Source organism: Osmerus eperlanus, chromosome 11 (genome assembly GCF_963692335.1).
Source record: "Osmerus eperlanus chromosome 11, fOsmEpe2.1, whole genome shotgun sequence".
NCBI classification, from domain to species: domain Eukaryota; kingdom Metazoa; phylum Chordata; class Actinopteri; order Osmeriformes; family Osmeridae; genus Osmerus; species Osmerus eperlanus.
The window spans coordinates 13,715,572-13,738,683 of NC_085028.1; the positions used below are offsets into that span (position 1 = coordinate 13,715,572).

The 23,112-nt window shown below is 41.0% G+C and overlaps 1 protein-coding gene across 3 annotated transcripts; it reads right to left on the reverse strand.

The window, feature by feature from the left end:
• Positions 1-219: 219 nt before the first annotated feature.
• LOC134029192 (CD166 antigen homolog) lies at positions 220-23,112 on the reverse strand. Of its 3 annotated transcripts, none has more exons than XM_062473220.1 (16): positions 22,852-23,112; positions 8,602-8,708; positions 8,025-8,241; positions 7,811-7,875; positions 7,153-7,240; positions 6,700-6,873; positions 5,954-6,078; positions 5,601-5,733; positions 5,060-5,172; positions 4,842-4,968; positions 4,608-4,729; positions 3,150-3,282; positions 2,581-2,610; positions 1,924-2,035; positions 1,703-1,799; positions 220-1,525 (listed from the first exon to the last, which is right to left on the reverse strand). In XM_062473220.1, the coding sequence occupies exons 1-16, from the start codon at positions 23,000-23,002 to the stop codon at positions 1,523-1,525; spliced, it is 1,797 nt and encodes a 598-aa protein (XP_062329204.1). In that variant the 5' UTR covers positions 23,003-23,112; the 3' UTR covers positions 220-1,522. The 3 variants fall into 3 exon arrangements, with proteins under 3 accessions (XP_062329204.1, XP_062329203.1, XP_062329205.1); XM_062473219.1 differs by having other exon boundaries at positions 1,681-1,799; XM_062473221.1 differs by lacking the exon at positions 2,581-2,610 and having other exon boundaries at positions 1,681-1,799.

Here is a 23,112-nt window from a genome sequence, read left to right on the forward strand (position 1 = left end):
TCCTTAACACAGGCATACTAATCTTTTATGGCCCCATGTTCAGTTTATGTTCCATGTGGTATGAAAACCATCAATTTTTCTTATAGCATTTGTTGCTTTTGTCTCACTAAGCCATTTCCACTTGTGTTTCGTTGGGCATTTCCACTTGTGTTTCGTTGGGCTTTTACTGTTTCTCTGCTTGAATAATCGTTCAGGGTTTCCTCCCAATACACTTTCTAGAGATCTTCAAAATGTACACTTTATTTTAAACAAAAGTACAAAAACAAAACTCAGTATTTACAGTACTTGCATGGCAATGGCCTCTTTGGTCGTTTTCCAATTTGACGGTTTTACATGAAAGTTAGCAAATAACAGCGTCTCATCAGTTTGAAATACTGTATCAAGTGGTGAATCTAACATTCAACCACAAACGGAGTACCAAATTACTCTTTAGTTTTTCAAATTTCTGCAAGTAATTGCTAGCAATTGTTCAATAGCCTACCTTTTAATCTAAGATGTGAATTTAGTGATAGTAATTTATTTCTTCTAACAGAAAATAAAACCCTGAACAATAATCTTGAACAATATAAATAGCAAAAAAGGTCAAATAAAACACAATTACATCCAGCTTTGCTATATTTACATATTCAGTAAATGCTCACAGATAATAAACCTTGACCTAAATTGTGAAGTGTACAACTGATAATTCGTCTTTTTACACAAAACAGACAGAGCACAGAAATGACCTAGCACGACAAAAACACAAGACATTTTTTGATTTTTTTCAAAATCAATGTGACACCGATGTGCAGACATATGGTTTAGTGAGCTACCTAGCAGGTTCACTCAATGTCTGACAATTAGAGGGGTAAAATGTATAGGACAAAAATAAGGACCATGCACCATCTCATGAAATCATTTGTACAGTCCTCGTTTTTTGCAATCCTTTGGGACACATTGCCATATGACACTTGTCATATTACAGTCTGTAATTAAAGCAAAGTATAATTACACATCCTGAGCCCTTTCAATTTTATAAACTGTTAGTTTTTCTGTGATGACCACGATGAAAGCAACTCTATGGACTATTGAGACAAACAATAAGTTTGGAGAAGAATTTGTGATGATTTGTAAGTAAGATGGGACAACACAAGTCCCTCAGAACCTCCTATTGCATTGAGGATAAGGGAGGTAATAGGTCAATGAACACATTGTTACAGAAAAGGCAACTGGTCTAGTAGTAGTTCTACTAGTGATAACCAAAACAAAGCCAACACATTAAGTTGTCATTTTCTTCAGTTTCCCACATTCCTTTTAACTAGTACTTGGAACAAAACAAAACGTTCCTAATAGGGAAGTTTACACATTTTTATCAGTTAGTGCAGACAATATGTACACCGCATATGCATTCACACAGGCTGTTTTTAATAGCGGAAAAAAAGTTTGTGGATATTCTTTTGGTGGAGGGTCTCCCTGAATCCAAAGGCAATGCCCCTCTTCAAATCTGAGCAGAAGTGTGCAAAAGCTTCTGGTCGCTGCTTCCTCACTGAAAGAGAGCCCCAAAAAATTATTTACACTTGTAAACATGTATTTCACACACAACTAATAACTACACATCCAGCTATGAAGCACAATTGACAGCACTGTTGAAAATGAAGTGCATTTGATTTAAACGAAGTAGTCCCAAGGAAGTAACCATACCCCTCTTAAGATGACCTTAAACCTCAGCTTTTTGGCTGTTATCCTCCAGCTTCTCCTCCAGCTTCTTGCTCTCTTCAGAAGATCCATCCTCATTCTCACCAGTCTTCCAGGTTCCTTGCCTTTAAAACGTTTTTAAAATTCAGTACAACAATCTATAACAAGTAGATAATTTTTTTTTACCATAGATATGAACGACGGAAACAGGATATTCAGAAAGGTTGAGAACTGATCTGTTGCACTAACTTGGACTTTTTCATGTAGATCCAGTATGCCAAACCAACGATCAGCGTGGCCAGGAGCAGACCCACAACAATGCCCACCACCAGCTTGGTCTGGTCATTTTCATCTGACTGATCTGCCAAGCAAAAAGAGACACACTGGACACTTAGTGGAAGAACTTTCTATGGATAGTCAACAAATATTTCCCCCCAAAACAAAAGCTTGTGTACAGAATATCAAATAAATTGCGTTGCATATGAATGATGGGATGGACAGTTTACACATCTATACTGTAAAGCACTATGTAGTCAGCTTGATTGAATATCATTAGGTGTGTAAAAAAAAAGCATAATCGATACATTTATGTAAACAATGAAAGAAGAAATAACGTCAGATTTGTCATTATAATTGAGATTTTGTCAGGATGCTGGTTGCTCCTCCACGTCTGCACCACTGGACGTCATACTGTAGTTATTTACTGTTTCATCATCCATCACTGTATGGTGATGTTCAACAGTGACTCAGGGATTTTTTTATATAATGTGAGAATGTGTCATAGCTCCAGAGGAAACAAAACAAGATCTTCAAGTCTGCAAATCCTTTGTTGTCTTTCCATCCCTTCTCACCTACCTCTGAAACTCTGAAAACGGTTAAATTATGAAGAAGGCCATCACAACTTACCTTGTTTATCCATTCTCACCTCCTCAAATACTGAAATCAGATATAAAATGATATTAACATTCACCCCAGAGACCCATCAAAAATGCATACTGCAAAGTCACAGGTGAGACTTTTTTTTATCGTGTGTTATCTGCATGCAGAGGTAGAGTGTGACGCAGAGTGGGAAAGGATAGGAGTCCAGCATCCCGACAAACAGCCAAAGGTGAGGGGAAAGTAATGAGTAAAAGGAAGACGTTGTTGTCCAGACAGACAATGATGAGAGAACCAGGATTCACAGTATTGGTTAAACGGACAAAAGTCCAAGTTGCAGAAGTAATAGTGATCCATCGGTGCATGCAGAAAATGCATTGTGCGCAAAGTCCAAGGTTTAGTAGAACAGTTATATCTCCCAGTGGCTTCCCTGTGCCCAAAATTTCTATACAGTGTTGTATCGTCATGCACTACAAGCATATAAAGAGTGTGTTAAAATCGGATCCACACAGGACATTAGCAAGTTCCCCTCCAGACAGGCGGGAGAAGGGCAGAACAGGAGGGGAGGACTGAAGGCCATACCACCATTCTGTACTTACAAGTGGACACATTTATGGCCTTGGTAGCTTGGCCCAGATCATTGGACACCGTGCAAGAGACAGTGAGATTCACAGGAGGCACAATAGTGAGCTTGTGGGTAATCTTCCCATTGATGAAGGAACTCTCATAAGGCTGAAAATGATATAAAAAACAACAACTGTTAGTATGCACACAGTAACATACAAGTAAGGATTCTGCCAAAAAGAAAAACACAAGATTGTGATGAAGAAGCTTTTTGTTTAAGAGTGTCACAAGGCAGTTACATCTTGTACCACATGAGGATGCTGTTGTATTTCCGTCCAGCATTTTGATGGTGTGTACACGTAGCTAATAGATGCCGTCCTCTGAGGAAATACTTAGTGGCAACTAGCCAACACCCTTTTAAAATGAATACATTATGGTACATCCAATACATAAATGTCCCTTACCATGCTTACATTTGACTCCTATTTAGTTTTGGTGGTATTTATCACACAAAAGGACTGGATGGAATAAACTTTGAATGCATAATGCATTTGTCCGTGACTGCTGCCTCTATGGGAATACAAACCTGGGTGACTCAACCATGGAAAACTCTGTGAAAAAGGTCATGGCATCATTTGAGTGGATTTATTGCGCTGACTCACGTCAAACACAAACGTGTGCATGTCTGCTCACAATGCACACACACACAACACCTGAGCACTGCACTGACAGCTGCATATCATCTCATGCTGTCTCATTGTGTAGCCATGCTATCAGCACACACAGAGCCACCAAAACAACAAAGTGCTTCAGTCTTCATGACAGACTAATGCATAATAAACTTGGTGTGCATTTGAGAAAACAAACATATCTCTGAGCCACTCAACACTGAACCCCATTCATTTAGAAAAGTTTCAGCCAGGAACTTGAACATAGGAAATAGACGGCATCTGAGACCGAACCCTTAAAATAAGGAAGTAGCTTTCTGTCGGTAATAGACGGGGGATGATGAAATACCACCAATCACTGCCTCCCTACAAAGACATCCACAGGTTCATTGACAGTAAACCTACCAGATTTAAGACTTCTCAGTGTTACTGACAGATTCCAATAAAAGGAAGCTTAAAGGGACTCTCTTTATATAAGGTCAGGGCTCTGCTTCATATCTGCAGAAACACACCCAGAATGACTGGGGGGATTTCTGCATGGTCTTGCTCACATGGTGACATGCAACAAAATTATGGGCTGCAGTGAATACATGTTTTTGCCTTGATATTTTTCGTATGCTTGACATGAGATTCTTCGTGAATATAACCATTCATTTGAACACATGAAAACGGTTTTCGGGGGGCTCAAAACTAGACATTAAGGTTACATTTACTACCATGTAAATTACATAGCAATACTTCTTCGTGACGCTCCGAAATTCCGGCCCCTGTAGTGTGTGTGTGTGTGTGTGTGTGTGTGTGTGTGTGTATGTGTGCATTGCATACCAAGGTTCCATTGATGCTCCAGGCCACGCTGGGTTTGGGGGAACCTTCAGCCTCGCACACCAGGACCTTGTGCTGACCATCCTCGCCACGCTGTTTAATCAACCTCCGGATGACAGGGGGCCCTGTAACAAGACGCATCTCTCCAGCTAAACCAGGACAAGAGAGATATCGCATACGCAATGCAGGAGGAAATCGACAAGACAAACTGTCAAAAGAATGTAACTAAATCCTTACCTTCAACAACGACTTCAAATGAATCTTTTTTGACAAGGGTGCCAATGGCGACTTCACACTCATACAAACCAGAGTCAGAGTACGTCAGTTTGTCAAACTTGGGCTGCTTGTCCAGTTTCTTATGGTCCTAGAAACATAGACCATTTAAAATGTTTTAAAAGCCTGCTACAACTAGCTTATTTTTCAATGACCAATGCAGTACCAGCCATACACCACACCTTTGTCCAGGACACTTTAGGTTCTCCTGATGCATCGGTCTGGAGGGTCAGAGATAAACTTTCTCCAGCACTCTTCACGACTTTCCCAGAGGGGCTCAAGCTCATATCCAGGTCTGCAGGCGAGGAGAGCACACTTTAAACAGGCAGTTTAACAGCAACGAGGAGAAGTGCACCAAGCTCCTGTTGAAAACCATATCAGCTCACTGCAGAAACCCCAGCACGTCCTCATTGATCCAGCTTATTAGACGTATTAAAGGACCTGGGCTCTAACAGAACTTTCACCTCACAGTGGAAGAGACTGAGACTGAAGAGACTGAGAGAAGTGCTCAGACTAGGTAATGATAAATCTCTCTCTACTGAGAAATATGGCAACCGCTGGAAACAGACTCAAGTTCACAGAACTATTCATTAGAATAGGTTTTAAATATTGGTTTTCTAATCACTGAATCATTAAGGATATGAAAACGTGGACGATTTACAGGAAGGTGACCCACACTATTGCTTCAACAGAAATACAGCACAGCATACAAAGGTGACTTACAGTTAACAGTGATGTTTTCAGAAGCTTCCATGTTGCCGTTGTCGATGAGAGCACATTTGTATTCACCGGTGCTGTCGCGCGTGACATCAGTCAGAATGTAGGTGTCCGAGTTCTCCACCTTCACTACCGCACCCTTATAGACCATGGAAAATACTACTTTAGATTCTGGACATTCAGAAGTCAAGAGACATTTTTCAAGATCAGCTAGAATCTCAAAGAAAGGTGGGATCAGGGACCAGATGGAAATTCAGGGACTGATGCTATCCTCAACTACTACAGGAAGTTGAACTACCAATAGTGGAGAAAACAGGGTGTGACAAGAATGCAAATGACAGAAATTGGTAAAAACTCACCTGGATGTAGAAGTTGAAGCTGGTAGGAGGAGGGTTTCCATCAGCCTTGCACTTCAGAGTCACATTGTCTCCTTCCAACACAGGGCCATCAGAGATGATCTCCAGGCTGACCTTCTCTGTTGGGTCTGAGGGGAGAAGAGGAGGGAACCAGGGGGGATGATAGGATCAGTCAAGTACAGTCTCACAAACCCCTGGCAGCTGTATGTGTAAGAGAACAACCAAGCATCCAGCCTGGAAAAGTTCACAGTTATACACTGAATTTCTGAGTGTCGAGGCGCTGTCAGAGGATACAGCCAGGGAGCTCTTGAAACTACACTAGCACCCTGAGGCACAAGACAAAAAGCTCTTTTCAAACCTCAATGGTGCTGCTCCAGCTGAGCCAAATTGCCCACATTTCTTTTACGACTGAATTCCGAGACCCTTCCAGTGTTGATGAGCCCTATTCAAAATGTCTTCTCGAGCAGATAACATCAACCAAGCCGTACTCCGAATGTTACGCTCCTGACAACAGAGTCACCCTCACCTCATTTTTTAATTAACATCATTACAGCATCATTAATGTTGACTGCCTTGAATGGTGGAAAAGAGAAGTTCCAACTACAGGCGGAAAATAAAACACCCATCATCCTGGCTGTCGATACGCTTGCTGTTTACCGGCGAGGAGCACAGCAAATCGACTGTCTGGGAAGAGGAATGTACTTTCGATTGATAACGGTTGTTAGGGCAGTTTCTATCGGATTACTCACAGGTGACAGTGAAGGTCTCAGGTGCTGTCGCCAGGTCATCCCCAGCTGGGTGATGGGAGACGCAGGTGAACTGGGTGTCGGAGTCCTCCTTCTCAGCAGTGTACTGGAGAATGGAGGAGGTTGTGGAGAGCCCGGTGGTGGAGTTCACCTCGACTGAGGTCTTGACAACAATCCCTAGAAACCACGTCCGCAACGGTTAGTAACATCACAAACGGGGGACGACACATATTAACAAACTATGGGCACAATTAATAAGGCTTGACATTGTATGTCCCACAGGAAGAGATTGAGATAGGTATCACTGCTGCACTTCTGGGCATCCTGCATGCCAAGATGTTGTGACTGATTGTGAAACCAGACATGAAAGTTCCCATACTTACAAACCTTGAGATACTTATTTCTTCACTATCTTCACTATCTTTGAATAATATATCACATTTGATAGTTGCATACCTTTCCCATCAGCCACCAGAGGTCTCTTGTTCTTAAACCATGTGACGTCTGCAGCCGGATTGGCATTGTGTGCTCTGCAATTCCCCATCTGTGGTACAGAGAACAAAATGAGAAAGATGCTAAATCCTGCTTTTGATCTATTCGCATATGATACAGAGTGAATTTAATCTAATCATAGCCTTAATCAAATGTGTGCATCTTCTTCATTGATCAAATATCCCTGCAAGTTAGGTCTTATTGGGACTGCTATGGTCTTTAAGAAGTCTCTGGTTTTCTAGCTGAGGGAGTCAGGTGGCTGAGCGGTTAGGGAAGCGGGCTAGTAATCAGAAGGTTGCCAGTTCGATTCCCGGCCGTGCCAAATGACGTTGTGTCCTTGGGCAAGGTACTTCACCCTACTTGCTAAATGTAAATGTAGCTGGTGTGGCATGAAATGCCCTAAGCATTTTAAAACCCTATCTTAGACCCTTTGGGTCCTTTAATTGGAGGAGGCTCTGCTGTTTACTAATTCAGAAGCATTACTTCAAAGACCTCATCCTTCTAAAAGTATGGTCTTTCTTTAGTACGCCTCCAGATACTTCATCTCCAGTGAGGGATCTCCCTTGATAACACTACTTAAAATAATGTAGGTATAAGCAATGCGTATCATTAGAAGCCCTACCGTGGTTAGTTTGCCAATCTCTAGCTCCTCAACTTGGCCAGATATTTCCAGTTTGGAGGGAGCCTCTGTAAAACACAGAATGCAGAACTCAGCATCTCTAGTACCTAATACACCCAGGTACATTGTAGCACTTCTGTCAGTGGAAATGAAAAATAGTGTTAATCTCTATGGTTCCTCCTTTCACTTAACACCTATTTTTGATCCCTGTACTCACTCTGGACAACCACTTGCACAGGTTTTTCTGCAATGTCATTTCCTTCCACAATCATGCAAGTGAAGGTCGTCTGGTCACCCAGTGTTACATCAGAAATGAGCAGGCTGGAGTTTTCGTCCATGCTCACGCGGTCCTTGTAGTCATCTGTGGCAATGATGGAGATGTTCTGGTCTTGCTTCTTAACCAGCAGGTCTCCAGAACTTCCATCTCTCTTTTCCTAGATAGGATTAATTCAGTTAGGGAATTTGATCATTATGGTTTTGATTTATATTAATGACGAAGCCCCACTTCTACTACTATATCATCAGGATTAAAAAAGTTACTAAATGTACTTCTAAATAATTAGAAGCTTTATAACATATTGCCATACATACATTATGTAAACTATTGATGACTATTTCTTGACGAGGGAAGTTCAATCTTAAACATTTCTGTAGTATACATTTGCTAGTGTGTGTTTACTCACAGGTCAGGCTCATACATGTGGTTATCTCCAACCTAACTTCCTAAATTAGTATCAGGCCCGCTTCATCATTAAACACATTCATTTTCATAAAGAAATACAGTGTTAACTTACATATTTCCATTTAGTCATGAACAGGTCCTTTGAATTTGCACCATGGTTATTGCACGGAACGACAATGGTGGTTCCATACTGGCCAATAATTTTGCTCAGACCACTCACTGAGGGAAGACAAGAAAGACAAGAAATATATATATATTTATATTTAATACATCAGAAATGAGATCAACTACAACACAGCTTGACACAGCATGGCATTAAGAGTAAAAATGTCCTCTTAATTGTTCATTTGCAGAGACTCAATTTGTCAAATGCATTATGTCTTGTGTACGCAGCTTGTAGAATGAAAACAAATCACCAGTTCTGAACAAAACGTTTCCATGGAGATAAAGTCAAGCATGAGAGGGAGGGGCAATGCGGAAGGAGGTGAGAAAGAGAACAGGGAGCGTAGAGGAGTGGGGACAGAGGCCTGAATTGAGTGGAAGTCTCAGATAACTGGAGGGAAAGAGAGGTCGTCATGGTGCAACTGACTTGTAGGTGTTGCTCAGCTTGCCATAAAAATACCCACTTTCAGAGTTCAAGTTGAGGTTAGGGCATGAGTGGGAGGGTGGAAATGACATAGGTGGTTCTCTTTAAGCTCAGTGTTTCCCACACAGACTAATTTGTGGCAGTGCGCCATAGAATCAACACCGGCCGCCACATATTGCATTCTAATCTGTGGAAAACACTAAAGCCAACACTGCACTCAGAAACGAGTCACTGGGTAGTGAAACATAGTCATACAGCAGAACAAAGCGACAAAAAAAGGTTTACAGGAAACATACAAATGCACAAAACAGGAACTACAGGTATATCATTACATTTGTCCTGAAATTATTTTTCTTTCTCGTAGGGTAGAAATCATTTTCTGAGAAAAGGCACCACACAGCATGTATTCATTTGTTTCCTTTCCCTCAAATTTGAATCCCTCTTTGAATGGAAGTAAATGGCTTTACCATGGTCACCATCACTTTCACACAGATCAGGTCAATAGGACAACTTGCCCCCTGCATCCAGAATGTGCACATTAGTTCTAATAGTAATAAAACATTTTTAGTTGTAGTTTTCCCCCACTAGGGTTTTTAGCCCTTATTCAATTACACATAATTAACTGCGGTCTAAACTAACCACACTTAGATAGGACACACAATTTTAGATGCAACTACCAAAGTCTAGTTAGCTACGTCATGAAAGAAAAGCACATTCACATGTAATTCCATTAGCTGAAGCTTTTATTAAAAGCAACGTACAGTAGAAAGTAAAGAAACAAGCAAGTTGTAAAGCTATCCTCTGTAAAACAGACATTAAAATGCTTCATATTAAATTGCTATTTTGAATTGTTAAGCAAAGCTGTAAAAACTTTAAATGAGTTTGTATTAAAGAAAGTCTTTATCTCTTCTTACTACAATGTGACACAATGAGAACTAATCGTACATGTAGAATTACAAAGGGACAAAGCTCCTACTGCCTGCTGAGATAAGGTAATCCTCCGTCACCGACGGAGATGACCAACGTGACACAATGTGGGTCATACACTGAAGAAGCAGTCTGTTCAAACACTAACATTTACACCCCATATCTGAAGGACAAAACTGAATGGCTATATCTTATATAATATATATATATATACATATATTTATACACATACTTATAATAATTAATATCATGTAATTCAATTTAAAGTCTCACACTCAAACTCTGACCTGTTGCCTAATCGTATCAGTTCACTGAAGCCTTGAAAAGTTCAGATATCCAGGTTTGATGTAAAATAATTAGCTCTTAGAAAGTCAGATCCTTAGGTTGAAAGTAAACCCATTTTAAACAGGGTAGGATAGCAATGGAAAATCAAATAACGGACAGAGAGGGAGAGAGGGGGAGACAGCAGCACCACGGGAGATACTTTCATGTTCCTGATTAAGGTGGCTCTCTCCCTAAGGAGAGACAGCTGAGGACAGCTCAGATACACTCTCACAGGGGAAATCAGCCACCCCCCACCCCCACCACACACACACACTCTTCCATACCTCCCTCCCCACTCTCTTCAGGAGAGATCAAAAAATAAGCTCAAACTTATTAAGTGCTGAAACGGAGGCCAGTGCAGTGAATGGTGATCCCATGGTGCATGCCCACAAAGGCTACACAGTGAAGGCTTTCCACATGCAGCAAGCAGAACCACTCCAACTAGATCAATAGTGTTTTGGGGAAAGGCCAGACTCAAAGAGTGAACAGTACTGCAGACAGTACTGCAGAAATCACAGAGAACTTAACTCTGCGTGACATTTAGTTTTTCCTTGCCATCTTTTATTGAATTATTAAACAATTTCCTATTACTAATACGTTTGACTAACTGTTGTTACGCGTACTGTAGGTTTGTTGTTATGGCCCAGTCAGACAGGATGTCCACTTCCATTGTGAGATTGATTGAATATCAGTGTTTAGATGTTTCAAAGCATACCTTCCATCTCAAACTTCAGGGAAATTACAACAGGCATCTCTGTATTTCACATACTGCCCATGTCTATGCTTCAGAAATGTTCTCATGAACAAAGCAACCAGCTGAACAGGTTTGTGACCCTCGCTCTTAACCCCTGGCTCTTATTTATTCAGGTCAACGTTAATTGTGGGGTGATTGATTATATCCAAGATTTTGGGATTGGGAAGCTTCATAAATGAAGTGGGTACGTTGAAGTGCAGAGTGCAAAACTACTTTATCTACCTGGTACACTGGCTTTTACGCAAATACTGCCAGATAAATTCATCTAGAAGGGAGAGGTGAGTCAGGTGGCTGAGCGGTGAGGGAATCGGGCTAGTAATCCGAAGGTTGCCAGTTTGATTCCCGGTCATGCCAACTGACGTTGTGTCCTTGGGCAAGGCACTTCACCCTACTTGCCTCGGGGGAATGTCCCTGTACTTACTGTAAGTCGCTCTGGATAAGAGCGTCTGCTAAATGACTAAATGTAAATGTACATGTAAGGGAGCTCCTGCATGGCTGAGACAAAATGATATCCGTGACAAATGTATTTGTTCTGGATGCAACTTGTATTTATGTAGTTTCGTTGGTCCTACAGTACTATTCCTCTTGATAAAAACATTTAAGCCTCGTCTAGTTGAGTTTGTTACAACACCTATAGATCGACTGAGAAAGTCATGGGCGTGGCTCAGGGCTCAGACATTGTCTGGAGTACCACCTGTGAGGTGCCCGTCGATGTCTAACGACTAAAACGCTGTCTCCAGTCGCAGGAAGTTCCTGAATAGAGCCTTATACCTGTGTAGGCTTGCCACTAGACAGTATCAGGTGACTGATTCCCGGATTTGGGGGTTGTGAAGAAACAAAGTATAACAAAGAACAGGTAGTATGGAGCAGGCGAATAGTAATATGGTAAAATAGTTCATTCAAAAGTAAAGTTAATCTTTTGAGCAATAGTCTCACAGATAGCAATTTTATCAGCAAAGTCCAAACCAGTGGCCCATGTCATGAACAAATTTTAAAATGTTTTTACCTCCTAGTTCCTTTCAGAAAGCAAACAAACAGATGCAGACAAAATGAAAGGACCAACTCCCATCTTTTTTGAGCCCTCAGCAATCACCAGGTGAGGCAAACAAATTACCCAGTCGTCTGTGCATTGTTTGTGAACAGGTGCCTCATTTTCCTCCACCTGCTTTCCCAAGAGAGTAGTGCTCCCACACAACAAAGTTCCAGGGAATATAAATAGACCATGAATTTGCACCATGTTCCTGCTCAAAACTTCTCAAGCTCCAAAGTCAATGACAGAACATTACTGCCAACCACACATTTTCAACGAACTTCGATGTAGATTTCACAGAAAAGAAAACAGGGAACCAATATTTTCAATTAACTATATCTACTGTTTTGTAATGATCTATGTGCCATCTGGTACATAAATTGGGGTTGCTTCAAATCTCTCTAACTTTCAATTGACTGGAGATGTTTAATTAGAAATATTACGACTTGATACCAGGGGATAGTGTGTTTATTAGGAATACATTTTGTTATGAACATAAGAAACGTGAGCAATATACGTGAGTTATAGGAAAGGACAAAGCTCATTACTAGAAGTGGTGGGTGTATGAAGGCTTTCACCATGACACAAGCTGGGAATGGATCTTGAGGTCTCATTAGTCTTTCATATGTGGTCCTATGTGCACTCAAACACACAAGATCCTGCTAAAACCTTTTTAAAAACACCGTAATTTACTGCTGTGGACAGACAGCTACTGTAGGGTAACGACACAGCTTTCAGCCAGCATCCTGATGTCAGTTTAGGGTATAAGTGCACTCTAAAATCACACCCATTATGCTGTGAATTATGTATTGGAGGGGTGCAGAGGAGCCCCAAGGGGGAGGGGTTAAGGGACATCTGCTACCGGCAGACAAGAAGGAAGACCACAGGAAGACTCAGTTCTGACCCTGCAGATCCAGCAGCATCAGCCATTAATGATTGGCTATTAAACCCAACATCAGCCATTAACAAAACCCTGCCACGCCACTTCTCCTGTGGTCCATTAACTCCAAATCGAATTCACTGGTTCTGGGGTTTGGCAATGACTTCATTCGGCTGCTTCTGCAGAAGCCCAGATTACCTCACTGCCTTCTGTGGGTTATGTATATTATGGAATCACTGTGTACTGTTACCGGTATGTTGCTTTAAAAAAACATGCGCACACACAATAGTATGGGAAGACTAATGGAACTTATGGAATGGAATGACGGGAAAGCCTTTATTAGGATGCCGTCCCATTAAATGTACTTGCAGCTTTATTTTATTTGACAACAATAAATTGAATGGATCATTTGTAATGTATTGTATTCCTAGTTACATTAGCTTGTTACACTTTCTATATGCATTTACTGTGACCTTTTCTTTGAGGGTTTTATTAAATGAAATATGTGAACTGGCAGTGATATACTACAGTAAGTACAGTTTTATAGCCAAGTGTCGGTTGTACGGTCATCCCACAAATAGTTTATGCTGGAACATGGTAGCAGCTATTACCAATGTGTTTATTAAAATCAAGGGGAAGCAAAGACCCCACAACCACTGCCAGTCTATTATGGGAGACCACAATCCTAAAACCATGTCTCACTGTTGAGGATACAAAATCCCTCCCCCTTTCCTCCCCCAAACCCTACTTCCAAACCCCACAACCCCTCCCCCCCTCCCGGTACCTGTGCTTTTGAACATTCGCATTCCATAGGTGCTTGAAGGGGCCCCTGTCTTTACACCATCTGCATACGGTTGAAGGCAATACCGGCAGATACCAATCAAAGATGGTGTCATAACATACCTCTGTTGAGGGCCAAGAGCTCACCTGCAGCCAACGCCTCCGAGCAGATGAAGAGAGGAGGCGGCCTTTGTGATGAGCCCCGAGGCTCAGTGCGGCGGCTAAACAAAACAACCGCTATTGATCTCAAAGTGCTTTGTGAGACGTTGTAGGAAGCAGGAGTTGACGTTTCCTCGATGCAAAATGAATGATTAATGTGTGGATCCCCTCAGCAGAGCCATATTCTAATTTATGGGCTGAATTTAATGCAAGGACTATTTTGCAGTATCAGTAATGTTTAATCATGCTGTAAATGGGCAGAAACATTTGTTTGTCCGGTTGCATGCTATGGTTTTCATTTCCAGTAACCGCTCTGGCAGGACATGATCCTTCCCCATTACCAGTGTAAGTAGTGCCCTGTGTTGTGTATCGACTAATGACTTAGCTGGCCTTCTAACCCTTCAGTGAAACACACCAGGCCCATTCCAATAAGGCAAGCCGCCTGGTTAGTATTAAGAGTGCATCGTGGTCTGAATTTATGCCCTGCTTCACAATCTGACTGACGCTGGGGGGCCTAAGCCCCTCCAAAGGCAACACAGGCCAGACAGCTGAAGGAAAAGTAGGAATGCAGATAATGTGCACACGGAAGATTTAATGCCAGTGTGGTCATCCTGCCTGTGTGCCTTTACATGCTCTGACCAAAACAGACACATCTTATGATTGACTGCTGTGAAAGGTCAAAGATTAGAACTCACCGCCTCACCACTGTGTCTCCCGTGCAAGGGGATTTACAACAAGAGCCAATCACACTTCTAGTTAATTTTTTATTTAATACAATGAGAGCTAGGCTGCTTCCGTCCGAGTGCCTCTTGTAGACTAGTGCCGTTGCTACTGCCGTTGCCAATAATAAATGCATAGCCTAGCTAAGTGAGTAACACCAAGCATGCTCTTAAACCGATCTTTAGACACTGCTCAGAAGAAAACAACAGTTATAGGGGTTGCCTGAGTGCATGAGGTCAGAGGGGAGCGTGTTAGTCTATCAGATACTCGGTTGAAGGATGGATCCCTCTGTTCTGTGAGATCTGTGTGTGGAGGTCATTCACCTGGGGCAGGTGTGACAAACGTCCATCACTGATGACCTTTGTTGGCCCTGCCTGTCAGAGGCGTTGGGTGAGGACCTGACTTTCTCAAAGGAAAGTCTGTTGAGGCATAATCTCTTCACCCCCCCCCAAATCCCAACCAGCCATTCTGGTCTCCTGAGATGGGCTGCCACAGGTCCAATCTAAGAGCCTTGATCCAAAGACTTTAGCCCTCCAAGGGATAAACAGAGAAAACAGAGAAAGATAGATGCTACACAGAAATTAAAACTTTGTGTGATTAATAATGTGTAACCTACTAGAGTTAATAATTAGTTGTAGCCTCATCGCTTCCCTCCAAGTTTAAGAACTGCTTATTAAATTTACACTTAAAAAAGATAGAAAAACTCTCTTGGGAGTGAGCTTATAAAGCATACCTGTTGATTTCTCTCCAAGTATAATCAAAATATGCTGATGTGATTTTCAATCCAAGTAAGCTTCCACTGTCAATTATGAAATGCGAGGCTGTTTCCCTTTGGGAAACAGTAAAGAAAATTAATGTAGTGTCTACCTTAATATAATAATAACATTTGATTATTCTAAATGATTCTCCTGAAAGACCATTTAATATGTAATTTTGTATTGGGAATGTATCAAGTTGATAAACAATTAAGTTATTTTCTTACAGTAAATATCTCTTCATTGTGAAAGTTCCCTCCTGAAAGTTACATCTTAAAAAATGTTTTCTGTAAGAAAATGATACACTGTAGCTTTAAATCACAAAACAATCTGGACTTGAACTCAAGAGGGACTTTCACCTTTTCGAGAAACACTGGATTGGCATTTTCAAATATATCAGCCATTTGAATCGTCATGCCACAACAAATAAAACAATTCTTCCTTTTCATCGCTGAAAGTCGACAGCAAATCTCACTTTAATTTGTTTCTATCTGTGTCCCATTTGCCTTGGGTGGACCATTTATATCCAGGCCATAACATATTCTCATTAGCTTCTACAGATGACTCAATGGCCATTACATTTTCTCTTGCCATTGAGAGGAGCAGCCATATATCAACATAAGTGCTTGAAAGCATCTATGCTGGCGCCACGTGTCTTTCACTAGAATCCCCCTCCTGCCTGTCTGCGCTGTGTTTCCAACCACAGAGTCTTTGAACAGGGCTTTATAGATGCCACTGATAGTGAACTGCCTTGACACTGGTAGCAGAAAGACACGTTACCCAACAACTTCCAATGAATTTGTTGATAAGACAGCTTTCAGGAAAACTCATGTTTCAGCTGCTTTCCCACAGCATAAACCAGTTGTCTACAGCCTGGGGAGACATTAGTCCAGGCAAGTCGCATTTGAATAAGACAAAAAAACCTGTGGCGGAAGACTTTTTATGTAGACACAGCTAACCACATACACAGTTATGTTCTATGTGGGGAGAAACTACAAGAAACCTCATCTATGAGAAATGTATTTTGTGAAGAGAATACTGCCTTGCACCAAAGAGTGACAATGTGATCCAATTACTTGAAAAGCCATCTGGAGACATTACTGTCTGGGTACAAGTGCATTTAATGGCTGAAAGAGGCTGTGGTGCACACTAGTGTGATGCATTGCAGTGTCAAGTATGTTTATGGGAAAACAAACACAGTGGCTAGTCCTGGAGATGGGACAGGTCTTCAGATTTCTAAATGGGAGAGTGGGGATGCCTTATTCACATATTCCCAGACTACATGTACTAATCTGACTTCAGGTTTGAATCAATGCTGTGCATTCTACCTTCAAAAATGTCTTACTGAAGATTTCAACATAGCCTGTCAACATAACATGTCAATATACTAGGAAAGGACATGCCCCTTCCTAACCATTTCTGTTGTTTGTATGACAATTAGGGTTGGGTACCGAAACCAGGTGCTAATATGGCACCGGTACCTATATGACCGTTATGTACTGGACCGAATCAGAATGCAGATTTCGGTGCCACTATGTCTGAGCCGTCGATTGAAATATTTCCCATCACCGCACATGATCGCTAGTTAAATTATAGCCGACTGCATTCGTGTGGTGTCAGAATAATCTGAAAAATAATTTCCCGACTGAGAAAATTTACATGAATACAAGTCGAAGAATATGGCAGACAACAGTGATTTCATTTTATAACATATGTTGAAATTCTTAGCAGGAACACAGGCCTATTTAAAGACTTCTGACATCCCATTATAAAATATAACATTGCTTTCAACAATCACAGGAGGGGCTCTTCACATTTTGTGTACACTGAAACCCTAATGGAAGTTCTAGAGTCCTTAACTTAAAGCCTAAGTGCCTCTGCATACTTTCACAAACCACAGAACAGTATACAAAACAACTGTATATCTGCCTTGCAAAACGAGCAATTTCACTTCATTGAATACAAAAGTGCAACATGCTTTTGCTGTAACACTTCTCAATAAATAAATACTCTACCTTTAATTTGAGGATGACTGAGTTTACATTCTGTTTAGCTTGTCTGGATTGGTTCTTCTAAAGCTTAGTGCTTCAATCCCACTAATTTGTTTGGCTAGGCCAGAGCACAGCATTTTGCACACCACTCATAAACACACAAGAGATTGTCCACCTGGAACTGTAAGGTAATTCACACAGTACACCGACAAATGGACTAGCCTGCACCACTTCTGAGATGTACTGATTAAAAATTGTTCAAGGGCAAAGTGACCCTGACCGAAGACAAATAATAAATGTACTTTAATAACAATTTTTCTACCAATGCTAAATCAAACGATCTATGAATGAAAAACACACAATCTGACTATTACAGCTCTCGGCTCCACAGCACGATACCTACAATATCACAAAACATAGAAAATAGCATCTTTTGACTGAACCCTTAACCTCCCCCAAACTACAGGAACGGGAATACAAGTCATGACATAGCATGTGTTTGAAACCTATTGAGCAACATGTTTGGGGCATCCAAACTGCTTCTGAGGTGCAAAATGCATATTTGTTGTGTATGGTTGAGAGAGGGACTCAGTATTTTACAACAGCAAATACTAGGCCAGTGAAAATGACAGGCTTTTAATCTCACTCAGCAATATGCAGCGGCTGCCCTGGTGAAAATGTAAGGCTCTCCTCCATTTCTGAAAAGAGATCCTGCAGGTTCATCTGAAGCAGCATGTAATCAGGGATAGCTTCGGGCGTCACAGTGTGCAGCATTCTCCAAAGGATAGACGAGGGGCTTCACTAGCACACAGAGAACCAGCCTTTAAAATGGCCAGACTGGGGGATATAGAGGTCAAACACTGACACAAAACACTTCCGTTCAGCCCCTGGGGGCAAGGCACTTCATGCACCATATTTTCAAGGATGAAAAATTGTTACAGACTATCTGAATGAATAGAGAGTAGTCACTAGTGCAATACTGTTTCTGACCTAACAGAGACCATTTCAGTGACAAAAAAGACAATGTGGCATGTCATTCTTTCAGGGGGGCAATAAACATGTGGAATTCACTATTTAGACAAAAGGCAAGATAACGTAATGGGCCACCCTTGACCAAATTGAAAAAGTCAGATGGCACTGCTACTGATTCAGCCCCTTGCCTCATGTAAATAGCAGTTAATATGACTTTAGGGATGGTATAAATCATGAAGGTTTCATCCCTGACCCTTTGATGGGTCAGTGGGAGTTCCTGCTGTCCCCAGTAATACTGGGAACACAACAATGGCATTATTACTGCTTTGAGGCATTGTGATTTTCTAAACAACTCCCCTTCCTCCTTGTGTACACATGACCCAATGACCTGTTACTCAAAAAACCTCAGCATTTGAATTACCCCTGAACTACCACACCAACACAGTGACAGATGGCTCCAACAGACCCAATCAAATTAAGTAAAAGGTTTCCATCTTAGTCAGAATACTTCAACTAAGATGGCTGTCTCAGGGCCATGAAGGTATTGTAATCTGTCTGGGAATTTTCATTGAAGTGAGCTTCTTTCAGCTTGTAGGGACATGCACATGAGGGGTGAGAGGACATGGGGCACACAGTCAATGGCTTTCACAGAGGGGTGTATGCTGCTCTATCTTCGTGACAAAGGGAGGAGTTGGTTGGAGAAGCCCCCCTGATCATACATGCATTTGTTTTAAAAAACAGTCTGCTTCACAATGCAGCCAGCAGGAGTCCTGCCGGAATCCAGAAGACGCAGGGGGCAGCATGAATGACAAAGGAGAGAAACAACCTCACTTTTTTGTCACAAAACAAGGGTTGACCGATTTCAGGGCACTGTAAGACTTTCATGGAACCCAAAGGTACTTTCATGCATTTCTATAGACATTTCTGCATAGGGAAGAGTGTCGTGGCCATCTCTCTCCTGTTGTTAGGACTTTCTTTTTAACATTTGAAACAATACAACTGTGGCCCCTCCCACTGGATAGTAAATAGACCTTCATTTTAACTGTGACTAGCAAGAGCAGGCGACTGTGGAGAATAGATTGCTGTGAGAAAATGGAAACAGGGAGAGGACGCACCTGAAACTGGGATCTCCATTCAGTGTTAAATACCACAGGTTCTGGCTCTTGTTCTCTCAAACAAATCTACCATGTCATTCCTTAAGTAATGTCTCAAGAAAAATGTAATCTATATGGAAAACATGTCATATCTGAGTCAACTGCCTGTCCAACAGGTAAACCCCAACCTAAGCCTTCTCCAACTGTCTAAAATAATGCTAGTGACAGAAGAATTGTCAGTTTTCATGGATAAGAATGGAATTACAGTAAAATATCAATGGTTATGCTGAGACATAACATGAATCTCCTGCGCCACTCGAAAAGTGGGCAGATCCAATCACCATAGTGTAATTGAGACTCCCTTAATGCTATTTTACTCAAACGGTAAAATGCTTTTTTTCTCTAATGCAAGCTGTTGCTTGAGTCTCATTCCATTTATCACACTTATCTTTTCAGTTCATCCAAGAGAAAGCCAAATATATTCTTGCTGAGTGTCTGGTCACTTGAAATAGACAACCTCTCTTTTACATTGACAACAGAAATACACCATTATCTGTGGTGGCTTACCTTTCCTATGAGAGTAGTAGCACTGAAATGTATCTTGATGTTTTAATTTTCACACCACTACAGAAAGTACATAAAATGTTTCAGTGACTTAGCACATATCAGATAACAAAAAATCAGCAAGGGAACCACTAAAGGTAAATGTATCAGATAGAGAAACGAAGAAGAAATAAGAACATTGACAGATTAAATCAGAAATGATTCAATCTAGTTTGCTGATGTGCTGACAGTGCACATCTTACTCTTCAAGTGAATAATCTATGAAGCCATCGCCTACTGAGCTGAGTGGTCTTCCTGTTGCTCTACTATTAGCACTAATGTGGAAACATTACTGAAATGGCTCGATAAATCATGTCAGTTTCCATGATGTTATCTCTAATATGTTTCTCCTGACAACATAAAATGATTAGAGACTTCTGTCCATACAAGTTGGACCACAGAAAATACATAGAGTTGCATCTATACTGCACGAAACTAAAATGAACTTAATGTCCGGATAAAAAGACAATGCATCTCGTAGAAACAAATGAATACAATATTTGCCAATTTTATCATTGTCTTGATTAAGGGAATTCTATTAAATATCAGTTTGAATATTCAAAAGTCTGACAGTTCCATGAAGCATTAAAAAATAATATAAAAATAATGATTCTGATTGAACAATGCATCTACATAAAATAATGTATACTATTATATTCAAGACAGGTAAATAAAGCCATACTAGAAAATCACACCAACTCCTCCGGAGGCACATTCTCAATTTCTTATTATGACCTACAACTTTCAAACCTGTTTTGTAATCATTATTGAGCAACTGAATTTTTGCCTGGGGGGGCACAGGGAATAACTGTCATAGAAATACCTAGACCAAAAACATCTCTGAACAACTCTAGAAAACATGTCTCTGAACAGGATGGGGCGTGCAACCACCCAAAGCACATATGCAAACAGAGAATACAAATCAGCCCAAGTTTGCATTATTGTCTACATTTACATTTTAGTTCTTTAAGCTTTAAGCCAACGCTTATGACATTAATCTATCACGCGTGGACAAAGAAGCTGAATACATTTCAAATGGGACAGAGGTAGAACCCCACGAGAACACAGGGCAGATTAGTCCATTAGCAAATGAAGAGCCCCACTTGTCTGATGGATAATACCAGGTGTGACACTGAATGGTGTTTTTTCAAAAAAGGGAGATAAGCGGGGGAGGGGTGGAGAGAACAAAAACCAGATGCAGCCTTTCATACTGTTTGTTCAGAAAGCCTCTTTGCCAGTGCTGTTTTTCAGCACTAACTGGTCTGGCTGAGGGTCGGCCTTGGTGGCTTCAAGTGTTTTAGGAAGAGAAACAACTAAAGCAATGCAAGGACTACATTTCTTTAACAACACTGTTTCCTTCAGCAATGATAGCTATTTTGAAGCCCATTTGCACAGTGCACTGAAATTTAAATGAAATGTTTCCATGATAAATTAAAACAGTTAATAGTGGTTCTACAAAGGTACACTTAACCATTAATAAATAATCTATCCACATGCAAAAGTAATCTCCACAGTACCAGCAAACATAAACACATGGTTTCACCATCCACAGCCCTCCTGTCCAACAGCATCATGTTTGCTCATCAAATGACAGAGTAGAGGGAATGTAACATATATTACCAGTCCTCCCTGAGGCAACTGGCAATGCAACAGCATTGAAGTGTCCACATCCACATGAAAAAAAACTCCAGCTCCAACATGTGACATCCCATTATGACGTGGCTTGTCATTTTTCACACAGTTCAAATAAAAACACCCTAACCCTGAGACAGGTGAGGCATGCTGCTATTCGGCAGGACAGACATCAATGTCATGTGACCAGGTGTCAGTTTGAGGGAAGCTAAGTGAGATCAACCTCCCTTCCCTTGTCCCAAAGGACATGTCTGTGAGCTCTCAAGCAGCAGCTCTTTTCTATAGGTAGGCTGAGTGGTTTGACACATGGTGCATACCTTGTGGTTTGAAGGGGAAAAAAAGGAAATTACAGTGAATGTTGTAATATGTTTCTTGGCTTAGCTAGAATTACATGTTTTGTATATTCTTTGTTAACCATTTATACCAAAGCAGCACCCCACCTGCCCAAGCCTACCCACTGCACACTAGATATATTTGAGATGGTTTAGAATTAGAGAAAACTAGGTTGTGTCCCCAAACGTGCATCTTTCCATGTCTCAACATAAGTCAAAGGAGTAAAGTGTAGGTGCTAGTCAGGGCTATGTGACTCGTCAGCAAAATAGCGAAGCAATATAACAGCGCGTGTCATTCATTCCCTAAATAATGCACATCGGACCACGCCTTGTCGTTATTGTGCTCTTCTCGTGCACTGGGGGCAAATACTTGTACTTCATTACCTCATTTTAAAACTTTTGTTGTTACAGTAACCGTTGATGCTTCAATTAAATTGCTAGACAACCTTCTAAATTGAGGGCACATGCACCACATGGCTGACACCTGCTTAGTAGCCTATGTGCGCCAGCAGTTGGCAAGAGATTCCATGGAAATTGAGCAGTGAATGGAAAACAATAACCCAGGTAACTGAAATAATGGTTAACTTTCATGGTACGATTATTGTACCATTGGACTATTTTTTACAACGAATGGAAGATGGAACTATCTTTTGAATAACTATTTTGAATGAGGAAAGACTAAACGTGCGTCCAATGTACAATGTTCAAAACAACAGGTGATACATACCCTGAGCCAATATTCATTTGAACAATACATTATAATTAAAACAGAATTCCATTTTAAATGTTAAAGCAACTGAAACATGGCGGTATTATTTCTTACCTTGATAGATTGTCGCGACGAAAAGAGCACCGACGAAGCTGGCAGAAAAGTGCATCCTTGCGAGTGGCACGGATCCAAGTTGATTTTGCGTTGAGTTAATGATTCTCTGTAAGGTTTTATGGAATTTGACAAAGTTTACGATTATTGTCATTTAACCAGTCACTTAATGTGTTCAGATCCTGCAGTGTTTCACTTCTGAAGGCGAACAGGTGAAATGCGGGAGAGCGAATCAGTCGAGACAGCTAGGTAGGTTTGAAAAGC

Bases quoted from the DNA above. Each gene is read 5' to 3' on its own strand.
- LOC134029192 (XM_062473219.1), bottom strand. From the start codon at position 23,002: ATGACAATAATCGTAAACTTTGTCAAATTCCATAAAACCTTACAGAGA. The intron at 7,241-7,810 runs GTAGGGCTTCTA...TCTGTACCACAG, and splicing joins AGATTGGCAAACTAACCACG to ATGGGGAATTGCAGAGCACA. The intron at 4,969-5,059 runs GTGTGGTGTATG...CTATGTTTCTAG, and splicing joins CTAAAGTGTCCTGGACAAAG to GACCATAAGAAACTGGACAA.